The sequence below is a fragment of the Uranotaenia lowii genome, chromosome 3 (genome assembly GCF_029784155.1).
Source record: "Uranotaenia lowii strain MFRU-FL chromosome 3, ASM2978415v1, whole genome shotgun sequence".
In the NCBI taxonomy this organism is placed as follows: domain Eukaryota; kingdom Metazoa; phylum Arthropoda; class Insecta; order Diptera; family Culicidae; genus Uranotaenia; species Uranotaenia lowii.
Window position 1 is genome coordinate 292308457 of NC_073693.1, and position 25742 is coordinate 292334198.

A 25742-nucleotide genomic window follows, 5' to 3' on the forward strand; every position below is an offset into this window, starting at 1 on the left:
AAATTAAAAAATATCTGAATTCTAAAATAAATGTAAAATCTTGTACAAAAGAATAGATGTTAGGAAAATGATAATAATTGTTAATTTTTATTCATCTAAATTTGGAATTCTTTTCCTCATTTTTAACTGGAAGTTTAGGGAGAAATTCCGCTGTAATTTTTTAATTTGAACAAAAAATATTTAATCACGATTTAAAATGTAAATTACCGATTACTGAATAAGAAATGAATTTTGAACCGAATTTATTCAATGTTTGATGTTTTAATTTAATTTTATAAAAAGAAGAGTATATTTATAATTATTTTAAAAGTGCCAGTTATAGAAGCCAGACATAAAAACTTTAATAAAGTAAAATCCTCCATGTTCAACTACACTGACAAAGAAATGTTAGAAAATGAGTAATTATGTGAATGATAAAAACTGATAAAAAAATAAAAATAATGAGTTCAAAACTTTTGTTATTAACACTGCGTATTAAAATTTATTTTGAAAGTTGCTACTTAGAACAATTTTTCAAACTTTTGAGATTAATTTAAAAATCATGATCGATCCAAATATATGATTTCATATAAAAAATATTAATAAAAAGTTTTTAAAGTTTCAATCGCAGGTTTTTAAGCTTTGAATTACAAGCTCTGAGTATTTTGTCTCTTTTGATTAAAATATTGGGTCCTGAAAGAACAGAAGGTTGAAATTATGTTTTTTTTATTTAAAATTTGGAGTTAAAGGCGTATGGTTGAAGAACACGAAAATTTAGAATTTAAAAACAAGGAAACAATTGTTAAAAATATGTCTTAAAAAATTAAAAAGTTTGATTAAAAAAAATCCGGCAAGTTGATTATAAAATTGAAAAAAAACTGTACAATAAAATTCGGTAGATTTATTCAAAAAATTGAAAAAACAGTATGGAAATAAAAAAGATTAGTTTTTAAAAACATTTCAGGAAGAGTTTTTTCAATAAACATGTTTCATCATAACCATTTTGGTGCTTATTTTTTCAATTATTGATTTGGTAAATAGTGTCCTCAACTAGAAATTTTGTCAAATTCGGCCATTGAGTTTTGGTAATAAAGAGTTTATTACTAGTAAAATTGATAGATAACTGATTATGGAAAAATGTCATTACAAGTATTTTTGACATCACAGCAGAAAGTGTAAAAAACTTGATTCTATTTAAAGCTCATTAATTCATATAAAACTTTTATTTCTAAATAATATGTTTTTGATTTGAGTTTTTGTAAAAAGAAAGTGCAGAAACTTCTCTAAAGATTTTAAATTATTTTCATTTCAATAACAAAACCACCGTACGAGGAAAGGTGTGCTCTGATATGTCTAACCTCACTCGAAAAGCGGCGCGTCGAACTGCAGCAAGGTTTTATATTCGACACATTGACCAACCGTATTGACTGTGCTTACATTCTACAACGTGTTAACATTTATGTACCAACGAGAACACTTCGACAACGCCAGTTTCTTTCTATTCCTCGCCACCGTACTGCCTATGGCCAAAACCACCCTATTGACAAGTGTTGTGAACTTTTTAATTTAGTGTATAATTTGTTTAATTTTAGTATGTGCAAACGTCGTTTTAAAATAGGCTTAAGAAGAATTTCCTAGTTTTTAAGTCATCAGTCTGTACGGTAATTAAACCAAAGACGAAATAAATAATAATGAATATAAAAGCTGATAGAAATATTGCATACATATTTAGATTCGGGGAACCCAAATAAGTTGAAATTACCGTTTAAATTCATTGCACCTAAAAAAATGTAATTTTTGTGGCCTTGTGTAAATTTTTACAACCCTTTTTTTAAGTATTTAGAAGAACGAAAAACACCGAATAAAATTGAGTCTGAAATTGTTTTTTAAAGAATATTTCATATCATCATAACATTTGTTATGACATAAAAGATTTTTTTTTCATAAAAAAAATGGTTCGTTTCAATCTCAATCTTAGTTACACTTCTTCATAAAAACCCATTCTAACTAAAGACGAGATAGGGTTTTTGTATATCAAGTTTTGAGTTCCAATACAAAAGGTTGATTGAACTAAAAACTAGAATCTACAATCAAAGTTATAGTGTTTTCGTTTATTACCAGTGGTAACCTAGTTATCCACGAGTTTTGCCCGAACTGCTGTTTTTGTGTTCGTTTATTAATTCAGAAGTCCACAAGTTTTGCCCGAGGTTTGAACCTCAAGCAGGCGGTTGCAACCCGTAGAAGTTGTCAGTGTTGGGGGTAAGCATAAGGTTGACTATAGCAACCATATATTTGCATCGTCCCGGGTGACGATTCTGTTTGTTTATTCGGAGAAAGTTTTGCCCCGCGCCAGTGGAGAAAAACGAAAACGGCATTAGTTTCAATTCACGAACGTCAAATAATGTGAATGTCGTAGATCGAAATGTCTCAAGCCAAGGGTGATTCATGCCGAAATTCCGCCGGAGGCGAAAAAAATTTCTGACTGACTGATCAAGTAATTTACCGTTACTACCGTCAATATCGACACGCGCAATTCAAATTACTCTTTCATTGGTTTATTATCGGTGAAAAAAGTGACTTTTGGTGATAAAAGTGACCATTTTCCGGAAAATAGTGACTTTAGTGACCAAATGATGAAAAAAGTGACTTTTTAGTGACTGACCCAAAAAAAGTGACCAAGTCACTAAAAAGTGACTCGCTACCAGCCCTGACGGTTAGACGACATAGTCCAAAGACTTACTCAAGGATTTCCGATTCGAAAGCTATCGGGCTCTCGGCCTAACAATAGATTTTCAACTTTGACTCCACGAGCGTCGACTTCCCAATAGTTTACAGTTCGACGACCTCCTAAAGGCTGTAGCTTGACGAGAAGAACTAGAATTAACTGGTTCCTTCCATTTCGAAAGATCTAAAGTCTATGTTATCTGTTTCATTTATAGCGTACTCTGAAATTTTTATATACTTACTTGTGAAAAATGTAACCGAAAAAAAGGCTCAGTCTAGAAAATATTGTATAGATTTCGACCCTCAAGATATCGAAACGATGATTTTCTTTTCCAGGACCGAATTGTGTGGTCACCTGATGCAGCTGAGTACCGATCCGGATCTTGCGGTGTGCCAAATGTTCGAGCCGTTAACGTTCCAGATCATCCACTACCTGACGCAACCATCGAAGATCAACCTGAAGGGGACAGAAGTGTTCGTCAACTGTCTAATGAACTCGATCTCCCATCCCTCGGATACGGGCATTCGCGATTTAGCCGCTCGATGTATTCGCGAATTTTTGCTGTGGACAATCCGGCAAACGCGATCGGATCAAAGGGTTGAAGGAGCTTCCACGGCTGCTGCCAATTTGTCTATGATTTTGGAAAAGCTGCACGTGTACTGTTTGGACTCGAATCCGAATCGGAGGCAGGGTGCAGCTTTGGCGTTCAATAATATCTATAGGATTTTGCGGGAGGAGGAAGCGCACATCGAGCGAGTTTGGTTCGACCTTTTTTACGTGTTTTGCGTGAACTTTGTGATGACCGAAGACTTTGATCGTACCGTTACCAATTTAGAGCAGCTGTCGGCATCGATCGATCATTTGGTGCGGGTGTTGGTGGTGAGGAAGGCGATTTTCAATCGGTCGAGTTCGGTACGGGTTGTTCCGAGGGCTTTCGGAGGAGGGTTGATGAAAGATTTGGTTCGGTGGCTGTTTGGACAGTGTGGAAGTCGGGGAGCTACCTATAGGAGCAAGTGTATGGAGATTTTCCCGAAGCTGGCTACAAGCGTGGATGGGTGCAGAACTGCAGGGGAGTTTGTGGAGAAATTTTTGGAGGAACAAGCTATCTTGGATGTCTGCGATCACAAAGATGTAAGCCAGGGAATAAGAAATGCGAGTGATTTGAGGTTTATCGCTGACCATAAGCTACCGTTGATCAGTAACATTTATTTATGGATGGAATACTTTGTCTCCTCGTTGGAAATGTTCTACTGGATGATGAAGAATTCATTGCTAAAGAGTCCAGAAGGTATATTGGGGAAGTCAAACATCTTCGAAGCCATTCAATATTTCATTTCAACAATGGCTAATGCCAGCATGTTCGCAATCATGACTACGATTCGACCGGAAGTTGTTGACGAAAGCCACGCTAGCATTGAGTTCCGAATTTGCACAGACAAAATCATCAAGTTTAGTGTCCTAAAATGTACAATCATCGTGAGGATCGTGGATTTGCTGAGTTTGATTCTTGAGAAAAAATGTCATCACGTTATACAGGACAGCTTCTGGGAATCACAGGAATTGTGCGACTTCATCGTGGACTTGATCTATCAACCACAGAGTATGGGTTTTGATTTTCGATCGTGTCAGGAAACGATTGTCAGGTTGCCGAAACGAGTGGAAGAGCTGTTGGACAAGATTGAATCGTTTGAAAATGTGCAGTTCAAGGAAAGGATCTACCAGAGGGTAGCTACGAAGTTGGGGAATATTATGAAGGATATCTCGGATCGGTTACCAGTGTTGATGAAGGGCGACACGATCGGGATGGAAGATAGCAATTTCGTCGGGGGAGTGTTGGTTATTGCGCGACGCTATCGAATTTACGCCAGTTACTTCGGCCCACGGACAAAAGATTTCTTGGAGACGGTTTCGGACACGGTCATACACGAACTGTTCAACGGTTTAAAAGAAAGGAGGTTGGAAGAGACATTCTTAGCCCGTCTGACTCCATCGGTGAAGCGGTTTTGTTTGACGGTTCTTCGTATTGCTCTGCTGTTCAAAGCAACCCCGATGCCATTGATTGTACAATTGATGCTGAACGATGACAAGTTGGGACTGTTTCAGCAACCAGGCAGCAGATCATTCATTCTTCATGGAGAGCATTTTGCGTCTACGTTTGAGGACGCAATATTCGAACATTTCGCAAAGAATTTTGCGGACAACTTCAGTTTGTTAGTTGAGAAATCCGATGCATCGAACTTTTTGATGATCTTAAAATTGTTGTGTAATTTCCTGGATTTCAACTACCAGCAGAAGCGATCAGATGTAGTTGTGTTGACGAATATAACCGAGAAGTTGTTGAGCAGCTGGCCTAAACTCTATTCGAATGCTCAACAGTTTGACAACAAATTTGGTTGCACAGATCTCTGCTTGATTGAATTGATTTCGAACATCGCGATGGCTAGTCCTATACCATTAGATCAAATAGGAGCGAAGGCTGCCGGATTGAAACCGTGGCTGCTCGAGTTGATAGGCAAGCAACAGAATTCGATTGATCTGAAGGCGAAAGCTATCTTTCTATTGCCTACCTTGGTAGGTGGAAATGATAATGAGTCTGCGGAAATCTCGGCAACTTTACAAAAGCTTCAGAATCAACACTTCCCATTACGATCGTCTGAGTTTGTCCCAAACAGCGTCGAGCGAGTTAGTTTTGAGAACTGTATTGCAGCTCTCCTGGACGCCATGGTAGTTTCTAGGTCGCCGGTTCTGCTACGCGCAGTAATCGACGCTACAGCCGCTGATGGAGAACATATTGCGGAGCACAAAATTCGTACAGCTTTCGGGGAATACATGAGGATTCAAAACAGCACTCAACAGTGCTACAATCTTAAGTTGATATTCAACAAATTCTGTGACGAATCCCTAGAACCGTCTATTCGACTCACGGTGTTGAAGCGGTTTTTGACAACTGGACTACGATTGTGTAGCGTTGAAACCATAATCACCTTCTACAAAATCAACATGAAAAAGGTCAACGAGCTGATCCGTAGCAACTACGGTCAATACGGATCCGGTTGGGAGGCAGAACAGGCTTTGGTGAATCGTCTGGGAGGATTTCGGCTGATCGAGCTATACGTAGCGATTCTACCTCGGGATATCGTACTTTCGGATGATTGCATGGTTGCTGAAACGCTCTACAGTGAAGGTGGAAAGGTCAGTGGCAATCGAATGATCACCGATCTGACGAAAAAAGCCTACGCATGTCGTTCGGAAGTGTTCTTAACTCCGGATACACCTACAGCGGAACTATTCCGGCTTTATCAATGTGCAGCTTACCAAGCTTTAATTGCAATCATTAGCAATACCAAAGATGATCTACAGCTCTACAACGTGTTGCTGTTTCGAGAAAACAAAGACAAAAATGAATATATCTGGAGGAAGTTGATCAACTGTTCCGAAGAACATCTTTACGATGATCTCAACCAAGAGTTGGAAGACTATCCCAAAATTAAAGACAAGATCGTTTCGATACGTCGATTGACCAGCGATTCAGCTAATACTTCCTCCAAACGATTTAAGTACATCCAAATGACCAGCGTATTTGAGTCGTCCCTTAGCCAAGATGTCACCAAGCTAGACCTAAACTTCTCGATAGTTCGCACAACCCAAGAAGCAGCTGCAAGAGAAATCGAAGAACTCACATTTCAACAGCAGCGTCGAGTAACCGTGTCACTAGAACACTCAAAGATCAATGACCACGAAACGATGCCCATGATCTGTGCCTTAATTCAGCACATGCACGAAAACAAAATTACTCCTACACCGGAAGGAGATCGCTTCGTACTTCCCCCTTGGGTCAAATTCCTTTCATCTTCGCTACAAGACGAACAGCAGCACAAGAACGTCAGGCTATTTCTGGCTAAGGTCGTGGATAACTGTCGGATCTGGTTGAAACCTTATGCTAAATCTCTGGTTCCGGCACTGATGCAGGTAATCGTCGATGAGTGCATCTCCAGCCAGCTCAATACGTTCGTTACCGATTTGCTAGCACTGATCATCGAGTGGAGTGACGTATTCCAGCCGAGTAGTTGCGACGAGATCAGTTTGGCCTCAAGGTTGATCAAGTTCGTGGTGCGGAACTGTTTTCACCTCAGGCGAGAAGTTTTCCGATTGAACTTGGAGCTAACTAAAAATTTAATTGAAAGGTGGAAATCCGTTGTTGGGCTACCGGTACAACTTCTCTACGATATGATCGGACCCAGTCAGGATCCGGAATCGATGCAGAATTTGTGCGGGCTGCAGGTCAATGCGATCGTAATGGCTAATGGGTTGGTCCCATGGAGCGAAACAACTAAGTTTGATTTCATACGAGCCATCTTCAGATGCTTGGATTCGGAAAGAGTAGCCGTTTATCGACCTGCTTCGGAGTTGCTGGGGATGTGCCTTCAAAATATCTACCCAAATGGAGAAGAGAAAGATGATGAGCGATTCCAAGGTGAGTTCATCGCAAAACTAACAGTTATGCGAAAGAAGCAGGAGAAAAAGTTTGTGGATGTTATCTATGGAATACACAAAAATTTCCCTAGGATCGTGGATTCGTTTCTTCCCATCATCGCTCACTCGATTCCAAGTTCATCGGGTCCGATCAAGAAAATCTTTCTAGAGATGCTCCTGTCCAGGGTAGAAGTCTTCAAAGAGCAAGTTCATCGAGAATTGATTTCTCTGGATTTGAAGGGTATGCTAAAAGATCGTCACTATCAGCTACTAGCTCTTCACTTGATCAACAAGTCCTTGACGCTGATGTCCGCAGAAAATTTGGAAGATTTGAGTGATAACATCACTGTCATGACATCCAATGAACAGTCCGAAGTACGTGATGTAGTGTTCGAGATATTGATGTTCATTCATGACAACTCCCTTACCCAACTAACGGAACCAACCAAGCTCAAAATTCGAAAAGCCCTGCTTCAAGGTCTAAATGACTCTAACCAAGCGATTCAGAATCGGATGTTCGACTTTTGGACCAAAGAACCCAATTTTCCTCAGGAAATCGATACTCGTTTCCAGAGCATTCTAGCCAATCTGTACGACCCCTCGCAAGAGTCACATTTCATCGGCTACGCAACTCACATCCTACTGGACCCCGCAATCAAAAACACCGAATCAAAGCGGAGAATATTCCAACACGAATACGAAGCAGACGTCAAGTTAACCGAGTTCACCATCGACACCCGCTGGCGGCAGCGTAACTCCTTCGCATCGGCTCCACTTTTTGTTGAATCCCAACAGCGTCTGTTCGCCGGTGGCGAAGGATCCCAGATGGAGCGACTGATCAAGGCAACGCAGTTTGGCTCGGTGGGCAACGTATTCGAGCCCACCCTGGATCCTATGGTGATGTCCCAGACGGCTAGCAGTTTCACCTTGCCTTCACAGAATTCGTTGATGTTCGAAACAATGCCACCGGTTCTGGATCGCCGTTCGAGGCGAGCAGCTCCATCGGTTGGATCTACAGTAAGCAGCGGTCCAAAATCTTTCGACAGTTTGAGGAAGCGAATTCTCAAAGATAAAGATCGATCTGCACGTGATCAAGCGTTGAAGGCCATTGAAAGGCATAGCTACGAGACCGTTCGAAAAGCTGATAGCTTCAAGCGGAAACAAGGCGAAGTTGTTTTGTATCGAAGGTACCGTATTGGAGACTTTCCGGATTTGTTGATCAATAGCTTAGCGCTGTTGATGCCTTTGCAAGCCTTATGTAGAAGGGATTCGGTTTTGGGTCGGCAGGTTTTCGTCGCCGTATTCGACGGAATACTACAGGAATGGGAACAAAACGACCAAAACACTAGTGAACTAATCACCCCGATCAACCAAAGTATTCAACAAATCTTTTCCGAGACCAAGAGTTGTGACTCGGTTCTCTTCGGCGCGTTGATTGAACTTGCCATGAAGCGACCTCGTGTCTTCGATTTGTCTCCAGAAAATTTGACAACGGTTGCATGTGGCGCAAATATGATGACCATGGGAGTTCTCTATTTGGAAAACAAACTACACGAATACGACTTTCCCGACGAATCCATTCGGTCCTCGTCTTGGGCGTTAACATCGGAAGCACTTCACTGGATCAAATTGGCCGAACTGTACCATGTGCTGAATGAACACGATATTCTGGCGGATATTTTCTCAGATAAAATGGATAGTGATCCGCGGTTGAAGGAGGCGATTGAGTTGGAAAATTGTGGGAACTTCAATCGGGCCCGGGACCTGTACCACCGGATGATCTTGGAGAATCAATCTCGCCTGGCGGAGCAGAGCTTCTGCTATCAGTCGTACTTCGATTGCTACGCTCAGATGGGAATGTGGGAGGAGTTGATTCCGGTTTTGGAAAGACAGGTCGATGGAAGTTCCGAGGATCTGTGGTTGGACGACTGGAATATGGAGAACATTTTGCCAAAGTACGTCCACGCTAATACGCGGCTGAATTTGGCAGGTGACGAACGAGGTAGAGGGTTCATCGTAATGTTGGAGGCTTGGATGCGTGCTCCCGATCGTGTAGAGCATTTGAAGTCGAACTTCGGTGAAGAAATTACCATGTTACAGGTTGCAAGTGGTGAATACTCGAGGGCTAAGCTCTACTCGGACCAAGTTATGCGTCAGTTCTTGGATGAATGGAGTTACCTGGATCCGCTCTCCGATAAATTGAGGATAAAAAAACTGTTGGATGTCCGTAAAATTTCCGAGGTCAATGGATACAGTCACCTGTTGAGCGAGCGACTGCAAACGAGGGCGTTGAAGAATTTGGTTACCGTATGGCAGAATTCAAACCCCAGTAAAGCGGATTCCCTACTGATTTGGGATACGTTACTTGTGTATCGTAAGTTCGTGCTAAATAAGTTGGACACTTTACTGGAGGCGTCAGCGGATGATGGAATTTTGCAGTTCGATTTTGTGAAGGAACTCAACGATGGGATATTCGAAACCGAATTGCGACTTTTCGATGCTTCGTTCGAGCAAAACAACATGAAATTCGCTCGAAAGATAATCAAGCGCTTGGATATGGTAGCCGAGGAGCTAACCGAACGAGGTTATCGATGGAGAATTTCTCAGTTGAAAATGAAGCGAATTGCTGATCTGGAAGGAAATATAACAGCTATTAATGGACAACGTGGAGTTGTAAACTTCCGGAGATTGAAGGCCTTGTTAGAAGAAGAAAATCTGTCTGATTACCTGGTCGTAAAGATAACAGGGTTACAAGAGCTATTCCTTCTTACGGAAAAGTTACGCGGTGCCGCTACACATCTAAATGAGGAAGAGATGCGGAAGTCGCTGCCCTATAGCGATGAAGGTAAGTTCACTTCAACAACAATCATTACTTTTCAATTCAAAACTAAATGTTGATACGATATTTTCCGTTTACAGTATCTCTGCAAGATGCATTAGGTAAATTTTCGTTGGACTGTCTTCAAAGATCGGTAGACTTGGCAAATCGTGGGATCTTGGACACCTCATCGAACACCATGCTGTCCTCGGTAGACGTTACATTGCTGGCAGAATGTCACTTCAAACTGGCGCAGTTTTGCTACGATGGCTTGGAACATGAGCCTCTTGGCGAGGTAACTACCTGTTGCGTGTAAAAAATTTCAAGAAATTCATACTGAACTAATCCTTTTTTTCCAGACTCTTAACTCGGAACGTCACCTGATAAATGGGTTGCTAGCAGCCATGCAACATGGTTCCAAACCTGCCAGACAGCTGTTCCCCTACCTGCTTCAACTACCGTTCTTACAAGATGGATCTTTACAGGATCAGTTCATCGAAGCCAGTAGTTTGGTACCCGAATGGATGTTTCTGAGGTGGATCCCACAAATCTTATCTTACGTAAATTGGAACGAAAAATCCTACCTGGAAAACCTACTTCTGCGAATAGCAAAAGTTTATCCTTTGGCCATTTACTACCCAGCAAGGCTAGCGTTGAAAACTCACCAGAAAATATCTGGAATTTTGGAGCTCGGATCAACCTTGGCTAAAATCAACAACCTGTTAACATTCCCCAAGTTGGACAGGTTCTCCAGTGAACTCGCTCAGATCGTTGTTCCCTGTATGAAGGTCGATAAAATGATCTTCGAGCTGATGAACTCATTGTCCGATATTTCGGAGCCACTCTCCGAGGAAGAGTTCCGTAAAATGGTTCAGGATTCGGCGGACGACGTATTCCAGAGAAATTCGTCAGATCTTGGCCGCGAACACCAGAAATTGATTCCTTTTAAAGATCAGTGGCTTAAGCTTTTGGAGTTTGATTTTGTAAAGCAAAAAACCGAAATCTACAGGCATCTTGAAATGTTGCGTCAGGAAGTGAAGAAGTTGATTCCGAAGAATAACATCCTAGATCTTATTAGATATTCTCCTTGGTTGAGTAACTACCATTTCAATGAACGCGAAGACATGTTGGAAATCCCGGGTCAGTACAACGTGGACCACAAGCCGAATGTTGTGAACCACGTGAGAATCGTCAAAATCGGTGGTCAACTGGAGTTGTACGACACGTTACGAAGGCCACTTCGGCTACAGATCAACGGTAGCGATGGCAAAACCTACGACTTCCTGGCCAAATACGGAGAAGATTTGCGCCAGGATCAACGAGTCCAACAGCTGCTGGACACTATTTCACACCAGATGTCACTGGATCAACGCTGCCGGGAGCACCAGTTATCGGTGCGAACCTACGAAGTTATCCCGATTAGATCCGATTTCGGAATCCTCAGCTGGATTCCGAACACCTCCTCGATCAAAAATGTTGCTGTGCGGTCCATGATTCGGTTCAATCCTGCTGGAGATGTTACGGAGCAGATCAAACAAGAGTACGCTCAGTTTCTGATGCAGGCGGCTGGGACCACTGATGAGCGAAGACCTTCGGCCATTTATGGAAAGGCGGCCGTCATGAGCACACCAGAAAAGGTAAAATTAGTCTTAAATTTTGGACCTAACCAAATTTCAACAACTTTGCGCTTTTTTTTCAGATCAAATTAAAATTCAACGCCCTGCGATACAAAATCAAGGAAGACTCCCTCAAACGGGCCCTGTTCGACATGTCCGTTTCGCCGGAGTCGTTCTACAATCTGCGGGGTAACTTCGCCAAAAGCTTGATGGCTATGAATGTGTGCTGTTGGGCGCTTGGCATTGGTGATCGTCATACTTCGAACCTTCTCATTGATCGAAGCAATGGAAAGCTGGCTGGAGTTGATTTTGGGATTGTGTTCGGTGCCGGTACCCGGGATCAGGCCATACCGGAGCTGGTACCTTTCCGGTTGACGCCTCAGTTCGTAAACGTTATGGAGCCGATGCGGACATCTGGCTTGATGCACAAGTGCTTAGTCTACAGCTTGACCTGTTTGAGGGATTCGAGGAAGCTTTTGAAGTCTTGTCTCGAGGTGTTTGTTCGAGAACCTACCATGGACTGGCTGGAAGTAGCCCGGTATCGGTTCAATCAGGACAACAGTAAGGCTGCTTTGAGTTGGGATCCACAGACTCGGATCAAAATCGCAATACGGAAGCTGAATGGGGCCAATCCGAAGGTGCTGATAGCAGAAGAACTACGACTTGGGCAGGTCGCTAGAAATGCGGAGTTCATGAATGGTTATTTAAAGCTACTTCAAGTGGACCAACCGCCCATGCCAGAGGGCAACTTGAGTGTTGAACAGCAGTCAAAGTGTTTGCTGGAAGCCGCCACGAGTGGATCTGCTTTGGGAATCGCCTACAGCGGGTGGTTCCCGTGGTTCTAGTTTGTTGATTTATGCTTGTTGTTTAATACAGTATTATAGATGTTTAAGCGATTTTTTTTTATTTAGGCTTTGATGACACCTAGTTTTTTTGGACAGGAAATCTTACAATTAATGAGATCGGCGACGATCTAGGACCGAGTAGCGTTTCTACAATCTACGGCCTTGAACTTAATCTCGTTGATATGGTTCACACAAACGATCGCTTCATCCTTAATAAGGTAATCTGCAAATAGATACCGCGCAATTGAGCTTCGAGATATGAGGATCAAAAACTGATATAATTTAGCTAGCTAATACATTTTTAACTTAATACGAACTGAGTAGCCGACAACAGTTTTCGAACTTATACGGTTAATATAAGCTAAATAAAGAAAAAAAAAAAAGCTATGGCCGTAGATTTTTTGATGCAGTTTGAAATATTGTTGAAACATCCTACGAGTAATGAATTATAACTCATTTTGATAGAAAAAAAAGAAATTAAATATCAATATATTTCATCTTGGAACAACTCTACGCTGAAACACCATCAGTTCCTTGATAATCAACATTTAAGCAATTTCTTATCAATCTTGTCTAGTAACTTTCACACGGTTTTAAAGCCTGAAAATGAGAAATACTCTTCTCATCCATAAAGTGGATGAATTTTGTAGGGTCAATCGGATTGAATAATACATTCAAGTCACTTGTCAATTGATTTAACATTTTTCCTTCAAAATATAAGTCATAATGAATTAAAAGTTACCTTGCAAATAACGGTGGCAACTCGGCCACCGTTAGATAACCCGTATGCCCGGCAATTGAACTTGGAGCACTGGAAGTTGTATACTTTTTTACTTCCCGAGGTGTTTTGGTATCGGTCTCGGAATCCGTTTTCTAAAAAATACAGATGAATTGTTATCAAGCAATTATTAGTTGAAGTATTCGTTTCACCTTATGTTTCAAAAATTCCAAATCCATCACTGGAACATTCTTCGTCCGGACCACATCTTCGATTTGTAGAACTTCTAAATTCTGAATATCGACAAAACCGTGCTGCTCCAGCGCCTCACACACTCGCATGGATTGTTCGATGCAAGGAGAGAAAGAGCACAAACGGCCACCTGAAAAGTTATAAATTCACATTAATTAAAGTCAAATTCGATTTAGACATTCCTTCATTTACCTGTTTCCTTTATGCTTTTGACCGCATGAGGAATGGCCTGTTGTGGTGCCGGAAGATCCAAGAAGACAGCATCTGCCTTTCCATCCAGTTCCACTCCGAATCCGTTTTCGCAAACGTCTCGCTGTGTCACTTTAACAAACTCACCCAAACCATGAGCCTCAAACTCGTCACGAGCCTTCTGGACCCGCTCTTCATGAAAGTCAAACGTATACAGAAACCCGCTTGGCCGAATCGCTCGCAAAAAATAGTGCGACAATGAACCGGATCCGGTTCCCGATTCTACCACCACACTACCTGGTTTGATCTCCAGCTGATAGAGGATCATACTGATATCCGGTGTGTAGAGAATCTGCGTCCGATGCGGTAACGTTTGGGTCCACAGTTCCGGATTTGGTTGCAGCACGTGGGCCCAACCCTTGGATAACTCAACCTGTCCATAAAATTAACATCAACTCTAAGGAATCAAATACAAAAATCAAACAACTCACCTTCGAGCCATAGGGAACCCCAATCAGATCCTTCACTTTCAGAGCTCCGTACGTTGTCTGGAAAACGTATTCGATCATCTCGTTTTTCTTGTTCCGGATCTGGGGCACGGCTTCGATGGCGTAGATGTTGGTCACCGTCATGTACAGGATGACGGTGTCTCCTTCCTCGATCAGGGTTTTCGGTTCGGCAAAACTCATTTCGGAAGATTTTCTTTCCGGTAGGATGCGAAACACACGCGTGGAACTGTTGTTGTTTACGGAATGCCGGTTGGGGAGCTTGTTTGTAAACATTCCGTGAGAGAGTGTAAAATGACAGTTGAAGAGAGAGCATTCAACAAGCACGAGAGCTTGAGAGAGAAAAAAAAGTACGCGCAAACTGAGGGGCCACGTGCTACGAAACATGTTGTTCAATTCAGATTCAGAATTCATTTGAAAAATTGTAAAACTGTAAACTTAAACTAGAGGGTGAAAACACTAGGTTAATCCCTCTCTAAATAAACGATACAAAAAAAAAAAAAAAAAGAATTCAGATTCAGAATTCAGATTCAGAATTCAGATTCAGAATTCAGATTCAGAATTCATATTCAGAATTCAGATTCAGAATTCAGATTCAGAATTCAGATTCAGAATTCAGATTCAGAATTCAGATTCAGATTCAGAATTCAGATTCAGAATTCAGATTCAGAATTCAGATTCAGATTCAGAATTCAGATTCAGAATTCAGATTCAGAATTCAGATTCAGAATTCAGATTCAGAATTCAGATTCGGAATTCAGATTCAGAATTCAGATTCAGAATTCAGATTCAGAATTCAGATTCAGAATTCAGATTCAGAATTCAGATTCAGAATTCAGATTCAGAATTCAGATTCAGAATTCAGAATTCAGATTCAGAATTCAGATTCAGAATTCAGATTCAGAATTCAGATTCAGAATTCAGATTCAGAATTCAGAATTCAGATTCAGAATTCAGATTCAGAATTCAGATTCAGAATTCAGAATTCAGATTCAGAATTCAGATTCAGAATTTAGATTCAGAATTCAGGTTCAGAATTCAGATTCAGAATTCAGATTCAGAATTCAGATTCAGAATTCATATTCAGAATTCAGATTCAGAATTCAGATTCAGAATTCAGATTCAGAATTCAGATTCAGATTCAGAATTCAGATTCAGAATTCAGATTCAGAATTCAGATTCAGAATTCAGATTCAGAATTCAGATTCAGAATTCAGATTCAGAATTCAGATTCAGAATTCAGATTCAGAATTCAGATTCAGAATTCAGATTCAGAATTCAGAATTCAGATTCAGAATTCAGATTCAGAATTCACATTCAGAATTTAGATTCAGAATTCAGATTCAGAATTCAGATTCAGAATTCAGATTCAGAATTCAGATTCAGAATTCAGATTCAGAATTCAGAATTCAGATTCAGAATTCAGATTCAGAATTCAGATTCAGAATTCAGATTCAGAATTCAGATTCAGAATTCAGATTCAGAATTCAGATTCAGAATTCAGATTCAGAATTCAGATTCAGAATTCAGATTCAGAATTCAGATTCAGAATTCACATTCAGAATTCAGATTCAGAATTCAGATTCAGAATTCAGATTCAGAATTCAGATTGAATTCAGATTCAGAATTTCAGGCTAGTGAATTAGACAATGTGCAACTCGAGACCCCATACACCCAACCCTCGGGTAGTGGTCATATCACCTCTTGTCTGCAACTCCGATTCTCTACCTCCCCGTGGTACTAGCTGGGGTGCGAGCAACCTTAGCGGAGATCGGGTACCCAACCCCGGTGGATGCTTTGGTCGCATGCAGAATGAGTTAGGGGGCTTCGTACGCGTCTGTTCTCCATGTTAGGGGCGGCGTGCGGAGTGCAACAACGTCCTGGTGGTGTTCGGGACCCAAAACAGCAACATCACGACGGTCCTCCTGCGAGATAGTGGGGTTAGCTGCGGGCCTTGCGAGCCTGTGACTACTAAAAAAAACATAAGCAACGAATAACGAACAACAAATTTCGGATGGAAATCGGCAAAGACCTACGCGACGAAAAGGGACTAGCGATTGGAAACTTGGAACATGGAACTGCCGATCTCTAAATTTTGTGGGCAGTACCCACGTGCTCTCCAACGAATTGAAGAGCCGCAAATTCGACATCGTAGCGCTGCAGGAGGTATGCTGGAAGGGCTCCACGGTACGAACGTATCCAGATGGTCGTGCCATCTACCAGAGCTGCGGCAACACACACGAGCTTGGAACAGCTTTTATAGTGATGGGAAAGATGCAAAAGCGCGTGATCGGGTGGTGGCCGATCAACCCACGAATGTGCCGGTTGAGAATCAAGGGCCGGTTCTTCAACATCAGTACATCAACGTGCACAGCCCTCACCTCGGAAGTACCGTTGACGACAAAGACGAATTCTACGCGCAGCTGGAGCGTGAATACGACCGTTGCCCAAAACATGATATCAAGATCGTCATCGGGGATTTCAATGCTCAGGTCGGCCAGGAGGAGGAATTTAAACCGACAATTGGAAGGTTCAGCGCGCACCAGCTGACCAACGAAAACGGCCTCAGACTTATTGATTTCGCCGCCTCCAAACGAATGGCCGTACGTAGTACCTTTTTTCAGCACCGCCTCCCACACAAGTACACCTGGAGATCACCGTACCAAACGCAATCACAGATCGACCACGTTTTGATCGACAGCCGGCACTTTTCGGACATCATCGACGTCAGATCCTGTCGGGGCGCCAACATCGAGTCGGACCATTATCTGGTGATGGTGAAGATGCGCCCAAAACTCTCCGTAGTGAACAACAAGCGAAACCGGCGCCCGCCTCGGTTAAACATCGCGCGACTGAAGCAACCTGAGGTCGCGGCAGACTACGCGCAATCGGTCGAAGCAGCGCTGCCGGCAGAGGGCGAGCTTGACGAAGCCCCTCTCGAGGACTGTTGGGATACCATCAAAACAGCCATCAACAGTGCGGCGGAGAACGTCATCGGTTATGTGGAGCGATCTCGACGGAACGACTGGTTCGACGAGGAGTGTAGGAGGGTGATGGACGAAGAAAATGCCGCGCGGGCGGCAGTAGTGCAAAGAGGCACCCGTCGAAATGTGGAAAATCACCGACAGCGGAAGAGGCAGCGAGTCCGACTTTTCCAGGAGAAAAAGCGCCGCCTGGAGGAGGAGGAGCTCCAGGAGCTGGAGCAGCTGCATCGTTCCCAAGAAACACGAAAGTTCTATCAGAAACTCAACGCATCCCGCAAAGGCTTCGTGCCGCAAGCCGAAATGTGCCGAGATAAGGACGGGGGTATCCTGACGGACAATCGTGAGGTGATCAAAAGGTGGAAGCAGCACTTCAATGAACACCTGAACGGCGCACATGCAGGAGATCAAGACGGTGGGGGAAGGTACATCGCCGGCGTAGCCAACGACGAAGAGGAGCCACTCCCAACGATGTGTGAAGTTAAGGAAGCCATTCGCCAGCTGAATAGAAACAAGTCGGCTGGGAAGGATGGCATCGCAGCTGAACTCATCAAAATGGGCCCGGACAGGTTGGCCGATTGCCTACATCGGTTGATAATCCGGATCTGGGACATAGAACAGCTACCGGAGGAGTGGAAGGAGGGGGTAATATGCCCCATCTACAAGAAGGGCGACAAATTGGACTGTGAGAACTACCGAGCGATCACTGTCCTCAATGCCGCCTACAAAGTGTTGTCCCGAATCCTACTCCGCCGCCTAACGCCACAAGCAAACAGATTCGTGGGAAGTCATCAGGCCGGCTTCATGGAGGGACGGTCAACGACGGACCAGATATTCACATTGCGGCAAATCCTCCAAAAATGCCGTGAACACCAAGTCCCTACGCATCATCTATTCATCGACTTCAAAGCCGCATACGACACGATCGACCGTAACGAGCTATGGAAAATCATGGACGAGAACGGCTTTTCCGGGAAGCTGATCAGACTGATCAAGGCGACGATGGATGGAACGCAGTGCTGTGTGCGGATTTCGGGTGAATTGTCGAGTTCATTCGATTCATTCAGAATTCAGATTCAGAATTCAGATTCAGAATTCAGCTTCAGAATTCAGATTCAGAATTCAGCTTCAGAATTCAGATTCAGAATTCAGGTTCAGAATTCAGATTCAGAATTCAGATTCAGAATTCAGATTCAGAATTCAGATTCAGAATTCAGATTCAGAATTCAGATTCAGAATTCAGATTCAGAATTCAGATTCAGAATTCAGATTCAGAATTCAGATTCAGAACTCAGATTCAGAATTCAGATTCAGAATTCATATTCAGAATTCATATTCAGAATTCAGATTCAGAATTCAGATTCAGAATTCAGATTCAGAATTCAGATTCAGAATTCAGATTCAGAATTCAGATTCAGAATTCAGATTCAGAATTCAGATTCAGAATTCAGATTCAGAATTCAGATTCAGAATTCAGATTCAGAATTCAGATTCAGAAATCAGATTCAGAATTCAGATTCAGAATTTAGATTCAGAATTCAGATTCAGAATTCAGATTCAGAATTCAGATTCAGAATTCAGATTCAGAATTCAGATTCAGAATTCATATTCAGAATTCAGATTCAGAATTCAGATTCAGAATTCAGATTCAGAATTCAGATTCAGAATTCAGATTCAGATTCAGATTCAGAATTCAGATTAAGAATTCAGATTCAGAATTCAGATTCAGAATTCAGATTCAGAATTCAGATTCAGAATTCAGATTCAGAATTCAGAATTCAGATTCAGAATTCAGATTCAGAATTCAGATTCAGAATTCAGATTCAGAATTCAGATTCAGAATTCAGATTCAGAATTCAGATTCAGAATTCAGAATTCAGATTCAGAATTCAGATTCAGAATTCAGATTCAGAATTCAGATTCAGAATTCAGATTCAGAATTCAGATTCAGAATTCAGATTCAGAATTCAGATTCAGAATTCAGATTCAGAATTCAGATTCAGAATTCAGATTCAGAATTCAGATTCAGAATTCAGATTCAGAATTCAGATTCAGAATTCACATTCAGAATTCAGATTCAGAATTCAGATTCAGAATTCAGAATTCAGAATTCAGAATTCAGAATTCAGATTCAGAATTCAGATTCAGAATTCAGATTCAGAATTCAGATTCAGAATTCAGATTCAGAATTCAGATTCAGAATTCAGATTCAGAATTCAGATTCAGAATTCAGATTCAGAATTCAGATTCAGAATTCAGATTCAGAATTCAGATTCAGAATTCACATTCAGAATTTAGATTCAGAATTCAGATTCAGAATTCAGATTCAGAATTCAGATTCAGAATTCAGATTCAGAATTCAGATTCAGAATTCAGATTCAGAATTCAGATTCAGAATTCAGATTCAGAATTCAGATTCAGAATTCAGATTCAGAATTCAGAATTCAGATTCAAAATTCAGATTCAGAATTCAGATTCAGAATTCAGATTCAGAATTCAGATTCAGAATTCAGATTCAGAATTCAGATTCAGAATTCAGATTCAGAATTCAGATTCAGAATTCAGATTCAGAATTCAGATTCAGAATTCAGATTCAGAATTCAGATTCAGAATTCAGATTCAGAATTCAGATTCAGAATTCAGATTCAGAATTCAGATTCAGAATTCAGATTCAGAATTCAGATTCAGAATTCAGATTCAGAATTCAGATTCAGAATTCAGATTCAGAATTCAGATTCAGAATTCAGATTCAGAATTCAGATTCAGAATTCAGATTCAGAATTCAGATTCAGAATTCAGATTCAGAATTCAGATTCAGAATTCAGATTCAGAATTCAGATTCAGAATTCAGATTCAGAATTCAGATTCAGAATTCAGATTCAGAATTCAGATTCAGAATTCAGATTCAGAATTCAGATTCAGAATTCAGATTCAGAATTCAGATTCAGAATTCAGATTCAGATTCAGAATTCAGATTCAGAATTCAGATTCAGAATTCAGATTCAGAATTCAGATTCAGAATTCAGATTCAGAATTCAGATTCAGATTCAGAATTCAGATTCAGAATTCAGATTCAGAATTCAGATTCAGAATTCAGATTCAGAATTCAGATTCGGAATTCAGATTCAGAATTCAGATTCAGAATTCAGATTCAGAATTCAGATTCAGAATTCAGATTCAGAATTCAGATCCAGAATTCAGAATTCAGAATTCAGATTCGGAATTCAGATTCGAATTCAGATTCAGAATTCAGATTCAGAATTCAGATTCAGAATTCAGATTCAGAATTCAGATTCAGAATTCAGATTCCGATTCAGAATTCAGATTCAGAATTCAGATTCAGAATTCAGATTCAGAATTCAGATTCAGAATTCAGATTCAGAATTGAGATTCAGAATTCAGATTCAGAATTCAGATTCAGAATTCAGATTCAGAATTCAGATTCAGAATTCAGATTCAGAATTCAGATTCAGAATTCAGATTCAGAATTCAGATTCAGAATTCAGATTCAGAATTCAGATTCAGAATTCAGATTCAGAATTCAGATTCAGAATTCAGATTCAGAATTCAGATTCAGAATTCAGATTCAGAATTCAGATTCAGAATTCAGATTCAGAATTCAGATTCAGAATTCAGATTCAGAATTCAGATTCAGAATTCAGATTCAGAATTCAGATTCAGAATTCAGATTCAGAATTCAGATTCAGAATTCAGATTCAGAATTCAGATTCAGAATTCAGATTCAGAATTCAGATTCAGAATTCAGATTCAGAATTCAGATTCAGAATTCAGATTCAGAATTCAGATTCAGAATTCAGATTCCGATTCAGAATTCAGATTCAGAATTCAGATTCAGAATTCAGATTCAGAATTCAGATTCAGATTTCAGATTCAGAATTGAGATTCAGAATTCAGATTCAGAATTCAGATTCAGAATTCAGATTCAGAATTCAGATTCAGAATTCAGATTCAGAATTCAGATTCAGAATTCAGATTCAGAATTCAGATTCAGAATTCAGATTCAGAATTCAGATTCAGAATTCAGATTCAGAATTCAGATTCAGAATTCAGATTCAGAATTCAGATTCAGAATTCAGATTCAGAATTCAGATTCAGAATTCAGATTCAGAATTCAGATTCAGAATTCAGATTCAGAATTGAGATTCAGAATTCAGATTCAGAATTCAGATTCATAATTCAGATTCAGAATTCAGATTCAGAATTCAGATTCAGAATTCAGATTCAGAATTCAGATTCAGAATTCAGATTCAGAATTCAGATTCAGAATTCAGATTCAGAATTCAGATTCAGAATTCAGATTCAGAATTCAGATTCAGAATTCAGATTCAGAATTGAGATTCAGAATTGAGATTCAGAATTCAGATTCAGAATTCAGATTCAGAATTCAGATTCAGAATTCAGATTCAGAATTGAGATTCAGAATTCAGATTCAGAATTCAGATTCAGAATTCAGATTCAGAATTCAGATTCAGAATTGAGATTCAGAATTCAGATTCAGAATTCAGATTCAGAATTCAGATTCAGAATTCAGATTCAGAATTCAGATCCAGAATTCAGATTCAGAATTCAGATTCAGAATTCAGAGCGAAAATTTTACTTCAGAGAATTTGTAAATCAGAAAAAACCATTAGCAGGCTTGGTTCCAGAGAAGAGACAAAATTATGTTGATTTTTCAGTACAAAATATTCAATTTTCACATACAAACCTCAAAGTTTAAATTTACTCATGTAAACGTTATTTAGAAATGCTGGAAAAGAATCATCATTGGCTTTTTAGCCCAATGTGAAGCTTGGAGGTTGGAGAAATTCAAAATAACCCCTATTTGACTCAGTCTCATATTTAATCTTCTAAATATTAGATCATTTAAAACGCAGTACATGAGTGAACCATCACATAAATATTTCAAAGCTTAAAACGAATCAAACTGGCGAGAATAAAAACACCATTCATCCGATTGAATCACGGTGGACTGAAAGCAAGTTCACAGAAGCTGTCCAATGCATCCATTGGACAGGAACCATTGATGGTGCCGCCACTCCACCAGCAGTCATTCGGATGCCAATACTATCGGTTGTTTCTATCAATCAATCAACCGACTATGGCTAGAGCGCAGAAGTTTACTACAACCAACCCAGGAATCGACCGATCAAATGATTCCTGTAATTTGGCAATCGCTAATTCGATGTTTTATCCAAGGTAAATGTTTGCTTTTAGAGGCGATTCGCTACTATCTGAATGTGAAAACCACTCTTGAACTTGAACTTCAGATTGAAGCTTTTAGCATCTGAAATGCTAAGGATTATTGTTGCATTGAATTGCGTTTATGATTTCGACTAAAAATTAAAATGTCCAAAGGCAGTGCAGATTGAGATAGTTTGGACGAACTCATAAATGTTTGTAAATACATATTTTAAAAATCAGTGATTCAACGTTATATCAAACATTTTTATAAACAATAAATAGTTGACTGAAATAAACATTTTTTCTGAGCTTCAAAATTGTGAAAAACAGATTTGGAACACCAACTGAATCTAAATAAGTATTTTCTTAATTGAAAACTAACCCAATAATTCTTTCGGTTTTTATGAGAATCCGTCAAAAGACGTTTATAAGTAATTTGAACGGTACAAAAGTGGGTTCGGAGATTTCAATTGCAAAATCCCCGATAGCAACATTCTTTCAATCACCTTTAGGTGTTGCCGTATTTTTTGCTTTGCCTGCAAAACCTAACTTCTGATCGTTGCGGGGAAATCTCAGGACCTAAATGGAAGTAGGGAACAATAACAGAACACCTCAATGTAAAGTTCGCACCACTAACAGGATCCGTTCGATGTTGGGAAAAAGGAGAAACTCTAGAAAAAGCAAAAAATACAACAAGAAACCAAAACCGCTCAGGACCGTTGCTGTTAATCATTATAATTTCCTTATTACAAACATGATGAATTGGCGTGAAATTTTGATAGCCGTCGCTCGCGATTTAATGTGGTTGTAATAATAAAAAAAGAAACAGTGAAACAGCAGGGTACAGAGAGAAAAACTTTAAAGGCTTTCTTCTTGGCAGGAGAAAAAATAAGATATTTGTTTTCCCCGCTGAGCTGAGCACGGTTCTCAAAGCGAAGTGATTTCTACTGGACTGCTCAATAAAAAATAGTGATCTGATTAGGGTAGTGCGATCAAACGTTGACATTTTCATTTTTTTCCAGTTATTTAATTTATGACTTTTTGAAATTTTATCATTTTTGTTATTTTTTGTAATTTTTGTCATTTTTGTCATTCTTGTCATTTTTGTCATTTTTGTCATTTTTGTCATTTTTGTCATTTTTGTCATTTTTGTCATTTTTGTCATTTTTGTCATTTTTGTCATTTTTGTCATTTTGGTTATTTTGGTCATTTTGGTCATTTTTGTCATTTCAGTGAATTTTGTCATTTTTTGTCATTTTGGTTATTTTTGTCATTTTTGTCATTTTGGTCATTTTTGTCATTTTGGTCATTTTGGTCATTTTTGTGATTTTTATCATTTTGGTCATTTTTGTCATTTTGGCCATTTTTGTTTTTTGTTATTTTTGTAATTTTTGTCATTTTTGTCATTTTTGTCATTTTTGTCATTTTTGTCATTTTTGTCATTTTTGTCATTTTTGTCATTTTTGTCATTTTTGTCATTTTTGTCATTTTTGTAATTTTTGTCATTTTTGTCATTTTTGTCATTTTTGTCATTTTGGTCATTTTTGACATTATTTTCATATTTTACATAGAAACAGATCACCAAATTTTATTCACTCCAAATAATAGTACCAATTTTTGTCATTTTTGTCATTTTTATCAATTTTGTCTTTTTTGTCTTTTTTGTCTTTTATGTCTTTTTTGTCATTTATGTGGGTTTTGTAATTGTTGTCATTTTTGTCATTTTTGTCATTTTTGTCATTTTTGTCACTGTTATTTTTGTCATTTTTGTCATTTTTGATCATTTTTTGTAATTTTTGTAATTTTTGTCATTTTTGATCATTTTTGTCATTTCTGTCATTTTTGATCATTTTGTCATTTTTGTCATTTGGGTCATTTTTGTCATTTATGTCATTTTTGTCATTTTTGTCATTTTTGTCATTTTTGTCATTTTTGTCATTTTTGTCATTTTTGTCATTTTTATTATTTTTGTCTTTTATGTCTTTTTTGTCATTTTTGTCTTTTATGTCTTTTTTGTCATTTTTGTGGTTTTTGTCATTTTTGTCATTTTTGTCATTTTTGTCATTTTTGTAATTTTTGTCATTTTTGTCACTGTTGTCATTTTTGTCATTTTTTGCCATTTTTTTCATTTTTATCATTTTTGTCATTTTTGTAATTTTTGTCATTCTTGTCATTTTTGTCATTTTTTGTCATTTTTGTCTTTTTTGTTACTGTTGTCATTTTTGTCATTTTTGTCATTTTTTTTCATTTTTGTCATTTTTATCATTTTTATTATTTTTGTCATTCTTGTCATTCTTGTCATTTTTGTCATTTTTGTCATTTTTGTCATTTTTGTCATTTTTATCATTTTTGTCATTTTTGTCATTTTTGTCATTTTTGTCATTTTTGTCATTTTTGTCATTTTTGTCATTTTTGTATTGCAAAATACCCTTCAGAATTTAGATTGTAGTTTATTCCTTCAAAATTAAAACTGTATTGAAAGGTACTGCTTCTCGACATTGGTTTTTTCGGTACAAAACAGGCCTTTTCAATACTAAACTTCGTAACGAAAAACAAACATTTGAATGCGGAACTGCAAATAGGTAATTTATGCGATTCAGTGTTGTAAAGTTGACATTTCGGCACTAAAAACAGTATCGTGAATTGCTCCTTTTTGCACTAAATTCAGTGTCGAAAATTGTTCATTCCACGAACTCAACGTTCATTTTAGTCTTTTTAAGCAATCTTTGAAATTTTTTTCAATTATTTTATATTATTTGTATTTTTTTTATTTTTGTAATTATTTTCGGTTTTGGTTAATTTTATCATTTTTGTCATTTTTATTATTTTTTCACCTATTTGTATTTATTGAAATTTTAGTAATTTTTGTAATTTTTGTAATTTTTTATAATTGTTTATGTTTTGTCAAATTTTTAATAAGGATTGTTTTTTTCTGGTTCAATTATAATCAGTTTCAGTGACACCGTTTTTAGGAACACCCATACAAAATCAAGCTTGAATAATTTACTTATGGTTTTAATTGAGTTGTGAGTTATTTGAAAAATAAATTACATATTTTTGCTACCAAAGAAGTCCCGAGAAGTGGAGTTTCGGCCATTTTTTTTAAATAATTCCAAATCTTGCCTTTCAATGCATTAAGGCTTTTCTGAACCATGTCCTATTGAACTGAAAATTGGCACAGGTCTGTTTTTGGACTAATTAACAAAATTAACAATTATCGTGCTTAAAATTTGTCATAATGCTGGATTTAGTAAGATTTTTCTTATTCTTTTTAAACTGTGGTTAATTGCGCACAAAATATAAACAAATGATTTTTTGAATCTCCAAAATCAAAATTGTTGCCCTTCAAATTGCATTGTTTTCTTTGCCGAATGACAAAAAGAAGTTATAATAATAAAATTCGCAAATAGTAATAAATTGTCATGAAAACTGAACATT

The 25742-nt window shown here is 38.9% G+C and overlaps 2 protein-coding genes across 2 annotated transcripts; one reads left to right on the top strand and one right to left on the bottom strand.

Moving 5' to 3' along the window:
• Nucleotides 1-3022: 3022 nt before the first annotated feature.
• Nucleotides 3023-12503, top strand: LOC129753592 (DNA-dependent protein kinase catalytic subunit-like). Its single transcript, XM_055749426.1, has 4 exons — nucleotides 3023-10022; nucleotides 10097-10290; nucleotides 10355-11632; nucleotides 11695-12503. Exons 1-4 carry the CDS (start codon nucleotides 3023-3025, stop codon nucleotides 12454-12456), a joined length of 9234 nt encoding a protein of 3077 aa, XP_055605401.1. The 3' UTR covers nucleotides 12457-12503.
• Nucleotides 12504-13135: 632 nt separating this feature from the next.
• Nucleotides 13136-14367, bottom strand: LOC129752592 (tRNA (adenine(58)-N(1))-methyltransferase catalytic subunit TRMT61A). Its single transcript, XM_055748367.1, has 4 exons — nucleotides 14107-14367; nucleotides 13619-14048; nucleotides 13387-13556; nucleotides 13136-13329 (listed from the first exon to the last, which is right to left on the bottom strand). The coding sequence occupies exons 1-4, from the start codon at nucleotides 14302-14304 to the stop codon at nucleotides 13195-13197; spliced, it is 933 nt and encodes a 310-aa protein (XP_055604342.1). The 5' UTR covers nucleotides 14305-14367; the 3' UTR covers nucleotides 13136-13194.
• Nucleotides 14368-25742: the final 11375 nt, after the last annotated feature.

What these genes read in the sequence shown, in the direction of transcription:
- LOC129752592 (XM_055748367.1), bottom strand. Translation starts at nt 14,304, where the DNA reads ATGAGTTTTGCCGAACCGAAAACCCTGATCGAGGAAGGAGACACCGTC. An exon ending in GGGTTCCCTATGGCTCGAAG is followed by an intron (nt 14,049 to 14,106) that starts GTGAGTTGTTTG and finishes TTTTATGGACAG; the next exon opens with GTTGAGTTATCCAAGGGTTG. An exon ending in TGGAATTTTTGAAACATAAG is followed by an intron (nt 13,330 to 13,386) that starts GTGAAACGAATA and finishes TGTATTTTTTAG; the next exon opens with AAAACGGATTCCGAGACCGA.
- LOC129753592 (XM_055749426.1), top strand. Translation starts at nt 3,023, where the DNA reads ATGATTTTCTTTTCCAGGACCGAATTGTGTGGTCACCTGATGCAGCTG. An exon ending in GCTGCCCTATAGCGATGAAG is followed by an intron (nt 10,023 to 10,096) that starts GTAAGTTCACTT and finishes TTCCGTTTACAG; the next exon opens with TATCTCTGCAAGATGCATTA. An exon ending in AACATGAGCCTCTTGGCGAG is followed by an intron (nt 10,291 to 10,354) that starts GTAACTACCTGT and finishes CTTTTTTTCCAG; the next exon opens with ACTCTTAACTCGGAACGTCA.